The sequence below is a fragment of the Phoxinus phoxinus genome (genome assembly GCF_949152265.1).
Source record: "Phoxinus phoxinus genome assembly, chromosome: 12".
Lineage (NCBI taxonomy): Eukaryota > Metazoa > Chordata > Actinopteri > Cypriniformes > Leuciscidae > Phoxinus > Phoxinus phoxinus.
In genome coordinates, this window is record NC_136887.1 from 1,633,927 (window position 1) to 1,640,158 (window position 6,232).

General features: G+C 43.5%; 1 protein-coding gene across 1 annotated transcript; it reads left to right on the forward strand.

The window, feature by feature from the left end:
• Nucleotides 1-2,267: 2,267 nt before the first annotated feature.
• Nucleotides 2,268-5,258, forward strand: phox2bb (paired like homeobox 2Bb). The gene is made up of 3 exons (XM_079630543.1): nt 2,268-2,900; nt 3,497-3,684; nt 4,679-5,258. Exons 1-3 carry the CDS (start codon nt 2,660-2,662, stop codon nt 5,099-5,101), a joined length of 852 nt encoding a protein of 283 aa, XP_079486669.1. The 5' UTR covers nt 2,268-2,659; the 3' UTR covers nt 5,102-5,258.
• Nucleotides 5,259-6,232: the final 974 nt, after the last annotated feature.

Sequence of the window (6,232 nt, forward strand, 5' to 3'; positions counted from 1 at the left end):
CCGGCGAGCGCGAACCCGCGGCTCTATTGTCGCACACTTCCACCCGAGATTTAGGACCTTCGGAGCGCTTTGATTTATTTAAGTGAAGCCATATGGATCCTGTTATTTATAAGCCATTAAATCACAAATTAACTTCTAAATTACGGCTACTGAACCATTATCGCACTGTTAATCACTAATGACGTACAGTTTTACGGGTGTGCTGTTAGAATAGGGCTTCATTTAGAAGGCTTACACGCTGTTTTAACTGATTTATAACAGATTATGGTCAAGTGGATCTCCAGAATAACGCGCGCGCCGCGTACATGTGTTCTTTAAGCTCGCGCATTCAACGCGCGATATCAAAGCGTTATCGCTGACATCCAGTCCGCCCAGCAGATCGCAGAACCAGTTGATAGAATGAAAGGAGATGTTGAAAATATAAAAGATGGGCGTTTCGGCGGCTGGTGGAGCACAGATCAGGAATAAAGACATGTTTGAATGGGGGGAACGGATGGCTGGAGCTATAATTGTATTTGCCTCGGCAAAATATCAGAAAGGACTTTTCTCGGGCCTTTGTGTGTTATTAGATTAATCCCTTCTCTTTGCTCTCGAGGCGCGTGGAGGGAGGACGGAGGACCAGTTGGTCTTTGCTTGCAATAATCAAATTATCAATTTGCTACATCTTTTAGTCACAACTCGCGTGTAGAAAGAAAAAATTAACATAATAGGGGGCCGAGATGTATCAAGAGAGACTGGACTTTTTAATCGTCATTTATCTTTCTCACAATAAAAAGACGAAGGACAAAAAAGAAAAGAAAAAAAGAGAGAGAATTTCAACGGTGCAGAAATGCTGGAAAATCAAACTCGAAAGAAACGCGTGATGTTTTCATTCAAGTGACCTCATAAATATTAATAATCGCTTTTATCCTCTGTTGCGTTCCGACGAGTTCCCCGAGCGCGAGCACAGGTGCACAGTCCTGTTCCTGTTCCTGCGAATCGACAATTGTTTTATAGATATGTTTGATATTTTAATTATGAGGTTTGTTTCTGCTTGCGCCTCACACACGGCCAATAACTGCGCTTTGAATGTGTGTTTTTACTGCGAGAAACGCCATTATTGTGACTGCATTTCATTTATAAAGTTCGTCATATGACTTGTAATCAATAACTGTTTAGATAACCACAGCTAAGAAATAATTATTTCAAGAATGTTATATTAATTACAATTAATTCAAACATCTGTGCCGTCCTCCGTTAACCTTGCGCATGATTTAAATATCTCATGTTATCCCCGAGTTACAATTACACGTGTGTTCTGAGGCAATCTCGCGAGATAAGAGGATGATTAAGCTATTTTGTGAATTTGCACTTACCCTTAAACAACAATTATAATTTACAAATATATATATTGCAGAAGCATTTATAAATTAGATGGAACTACAGCAAATAAACGAGCGACTTGATCAGTTTAATTTAGGAATTAAATATCCGTGTATGTGGTAAACATAACCTTAACCGCCGCGTTTGTAAATCTATCGCATGTCTATTATATTAAATATATATTATATTTGACTGAATACCGTTATTATTAGATATCCGAATAGATTTTCATGCACACTTTAATTTTACAGTGTCCTTGTTACATGTAGTTACTGTAGTAATAACTAAAAATTATGCATAATTACATGCACAACCACACCCTAATCATAACCTATAGTGTGTCGTTATTATTATTACACAGTACTGCATAATTACACTGTAACACTACAGCCGCCCATTGCACGGAATTATTAGTATTATTATTATTGTTGTTGTTGTTGTTGTTGTTGTTGTTGTTGTGCTATTATTAAAGCATCACGGCGAACATTGCTTTCAGCAGTCATTGATTTCCGTCAACATTCTTCAGAATGACATCGCGTATATGAGTATCCCAGTACATTAGGCGTGTGTAACCACAGCAGTCTCGGCTCCTGAACCCAGAGAAGCGGTGCCGAGTGTAAAAGCAAGGAGAAAACGCGAGATGAAAAAGTTAAAGGAGACGGGGAAATACTATCGAAAATTCAGCCCAAGGTATACCACCGGTTTAAAGGCTTAAAAGCTTGGGGAAAATTGGATCAGGGAGAATCGTCACCCAACTTTCATTATTTCCAAGTGGTGTGATTGAATTAAAGGGCAAGATGGCGGTTTGAGCGCGAGGGCTGGGCTGGCGCGTAATGGCGGGGTATTAAATTCTAATTAGAGATGCAGGGGATCAATGATAGGGAGGTTGGACAGCCCGATCCCCCAGTGCCAGCCCAATAGACTGATGAGTTATTGTCATGTAAAAAAGCGCTAGCAATAAGACCCAAACGCCGTGCTATTGTCCAAGCGGAAAGAGCCAAGTTTATTATGAGGACTATATGCTCTAGAGACCTGGGGCTAGGCGGCTCCTTGGGAGGCTTTTCATAAAACAAGGCTCAGCTCCTATAAAGGAGGGCAGTTTTTGAGCAGGCGCCGAGCAGTGCACATCTACCCACGGCACGAGCCTCCTTCAAACCAGTCAAAATTCAGCCGGCACGAGCTGAGCTCCCCAACTCCGTGCGCGCTTCGCCTTTGCATGTGCTCCTCGCCATTTTAATCCAATTTGTGTGTCTTTTTCCTTGGGAGTGCAGCTTTCCTTCTCCACTGAGCCTTTTCAATGTATAAAATGGAGTATTCTTACCTCAATTCCTCTGCCTACGAGTCGTGTATGGCCGGGATGGACACGTCGAGCCTGGCTTCAGCCTATGCGGACTTCAGCTCCTGCAGCCAAGCCAGTGGCTTCCAGTACAATCCCATCAGGACGACGTTCGGGGCCACCTCGGGGTGCCCGTCGCTCACCCCGGGCTCCTGCAGCCTCGGCACCCTGCGGGACCACCAGAGCAGCCCGTACGCCGCAGGTAAGCCGACGCGCGCCGTATATACGCGCCCTGATTGCTCTGCAAAATGGAAATGTGTTTAGTATTTACCAAACGAAATTTGCTTACACAAATGAAAGAATTTATCACGTTAGAAGCGATTGCAGGCAAGAGGTAATTCAGTTACGGGGTTACACTATCCCAGTCACACCCTAACCGCCAACAAAATTATCTTAAGCTGCCAAAATGATAGGCATAATTTATTTACTTTGCGATGAGACATAAACCTTCGAAAATAATGAAATAACCAGCGACTTAAGCTCATTATTGACAGTGAATTGAAGTTGCACTAGCAACAATAGCAGCATTTATGACAAGTTTCCAATGCAGTCTCCAATAACATTCAATTAACAGCATTTCGCGGATAACAGGATTACCTGATCGGGGTTTTCATAACCTTATCTTTTATCACGATTTGATCTTATCTTACGAGCTGAACACACCTAGTTTAGAAACTTTATTCCAATTATTTCGTTTTCGTTTCTTGCCATTGGAATCAACAAGTGGTGTGTTTTACATCGCATTTTAGGCACATTTTCCAGGTGCACAATTGACTTAACGTGTGTGTTATCCGACAGTTCCCTACAAGCTGTTCACGGACCACGGGGGACTGAACGAGAAGCGCAAGCAGAGGCGCATTCGCACCACGTTCACCAGCGCGCAACTCAAGGAGCTCGAGCGCGTGTTCGCCGAGACGCACTACCCGGACATCTACACGCGAGAGGAGCTCGCGCTGAAGATCGACCTCACCGAGGCGCGGGTGCAGGTGCGGGACCCAATGCGCGTTCACCACATCTACAGCAGAACACATCCCTGCACTCATGCACTCACATCTACACACTCTAAAAAATGATGGGTTGTTTTAACCCATGTTTGGGTCAAATATGGACAAATCCAACTATTGGTTTACATTTTTTAATCAAATTTCGTAAACCCAATGGTTGGGTTAGTCAATATTTGACCCAAACTTGGGTTAAACTTGGGTTAAAACAACTAATCATTATTTAGAGTGAAGCAAACTCTTATTGTATGGCAAGAGCAACTGCTTTTTTATATTTTATTTTTTTTATGGGCTGAAAATGATGCAGCACTTCCCATTGTAAATATTAAATTAAGTGCAATAATAATATAGTAATATAGCAATAGTCCTCATTTCTCACCCGATATAGTCCGGCTGTGAGTCACACACTTCTTGCCAGAATAACCTTGAATTTGGTTACATGTTGATTTTGCCAAATAACGTGCGAGATGTATGATATTCCTCATGTAAGCAAAGTCAACAGTGATTACAAGCTGTTTGGTTTCATTTCTTCACTCGTTTCAGTTCTTTGTTATCATTTCTTTGTTTCTTTGTACACTCTAAAAAATGCTGGGTTGTTTTAACCCAAATTTGGGTCAAATATGGACAAACCGAAACGTTGGATAAAAAATGCAATTTAAAAATGTAACCCAATGGCTGGTTTTGTCCGTATTTGACCCAAAATTGTGTTAAAACAACCCAGCATTTTTTAGAGTGGCCTGTATTATTGGGCTAATGGTTAGTCGTCTATTACATTTCCACTGACAGCCCAAATCCAGCCTTGGTTTAGCCTAGCCGTCTGGCTGTGTTTGGAGGGATATTAGACGTCATTTAAACCCAAAATTGCTTGTTGGGCAATAATGCAACATTTTTTACATTATTATTAAGAACATTCATGTTAAATAATAACAATAATTGATGTATGCAAGTGCAGTGATATAACGCGCGCGCTCTTCCACAGGTGTGGTTCCAGAACAGGCGCGCCAAATTCCGCAAGCAGGAGCGCGCGGCCGCCGCCGCAGCAGCCGCCGCCAAGAACGGGTCCGCGAAGAAGGATTCGCGAGAGGAGGACAGCAAAGAGGCCAAGGCCACCGATCCTGACAGCACCGGCGGGCCCGGGCCCAACCCGAACCCGTCCTCCAACTGCGGGGGGCCGAGCCCCGGCGGCGGGCAGGTGAGCGGCTCGGGGAGCGGCCCGGTGGAGCAGGGGAAGACGGCAGTGGCCGGGATGGGAGTCACTGCACCGAGTCAAGGTTGGGCTTCAGCCCCGGGAACCATCACCTCAATTCCGGACTCTCTGGGCGGACCGTTCGCCAGCGTTCTGTCCACATTACAAAGACAGAACGGAGCCAAAGCCACTTTAGTAAAGACCAGCATGTTCTGAGGTAGAGGTGGCGAGCGCGAGATCCAACAACCCAACCAGAGCTTACTCGAGTGACTGTGGCCACAGAAGGAGAGAGAGAGAGAGAGAGAGAGAGAGAGAGAGAGAGAGAGAGAGAGAGAGAGAGAGAGAGAGAGAGAGGGAGATAGAGAGAGAGAGAGTCCTGCTGAAGGAAGAAGAGACGCCGCCCGACTACTTTCGGTTTACACCACACGATGGATAATAATAATAATAATAATATTATCATACACATTATGTTCACATTGTGACCTGGTCCGGAACGTTGTGTTCTGGCTGTGGTCGACACAAGTAAACTACACGAGAGACTGCGATGCGCGCTCCCGCTGCAAAGAACACTCACCAATGACTTACGAAGATACAACGTCATTATTCGATGTCATTACACATGTCATTACATCTCTGCGCCATCATGATTTGTTTACATTGACTCTAGCGCAAGTTCCGCGTCTGTATTACAGAATACACTCTGTTCTATATTTTTACCTGTACATGTACAAGCCTTAGAGCAGGGGCTCTGCAAACACACATCTCACATTACTATTAACCCACGGCGATTGTTCTTCAAAATGGCACAAGTACATTCTCCACTGTTGACAGGAACACGTAAACGTTTTGTGTCTTTCTACAGCTGTGTTTTTGTGGCTCAGATTGTATAGTGTTACGCGTATTGACGTCCTAGATCAGCATAGCCCACATCCCCGTGTAGTTCATTGAGTCTTTATAATGTTTTACCAAGGCGCATTCTGGGAGGAGGAAGGGAAGGGATGCACAACTGTATTTATTTTCTATATTATTTGCATGTCGTCTTCTCCGTCCGATTTTATAATGATTTTCACCTATTTTGTGAGCATAATGTAACTCGTTTTTTGTCCAGGATTTGAGATTATTTATATGTAGGTAATGGATGCTTATATTTAAGAAGGAAATATTTCTACATGTGCACATAGTTTTTCAGGTGTACCATTGACATGCTGTTGATGATAAAACGATTATGATGCTGAACATATTCCTGTCCCGTTTCTCTGTAAAGTCTGCTCTTCATTCAGCAGAAAGTGTTCAAGCAACATCTGTGTGTGTTCTTTAAAGCTCGGTCCCGTTCAGAACCTCGGACAG

Bases quoted from the DNA above. Each gene is read 5' to 3' on its own strand.
- phox2bb (XM_079630543.1), top strand. From the start codon at position 2,660: ATGTATAAAATGGAGTATTCTTACCTCAATTCCTCTGCCTACGAGTCG. The intron at 2,901-3,496 runs GTAAGCCGACGC...GTTATCCGACAG, and splicing joins GAGCAGCCCGTACGCCGCAG to TTCCCTACAAGCTGTTCACG. The intron at 3,685-4,678 runs GTGCGGGACCCA...GCTCTTCCACAG, and splicing joins TCACCGAGGCGCGGGTGCAG to GTGTGGTTCCAGAACAGGCG.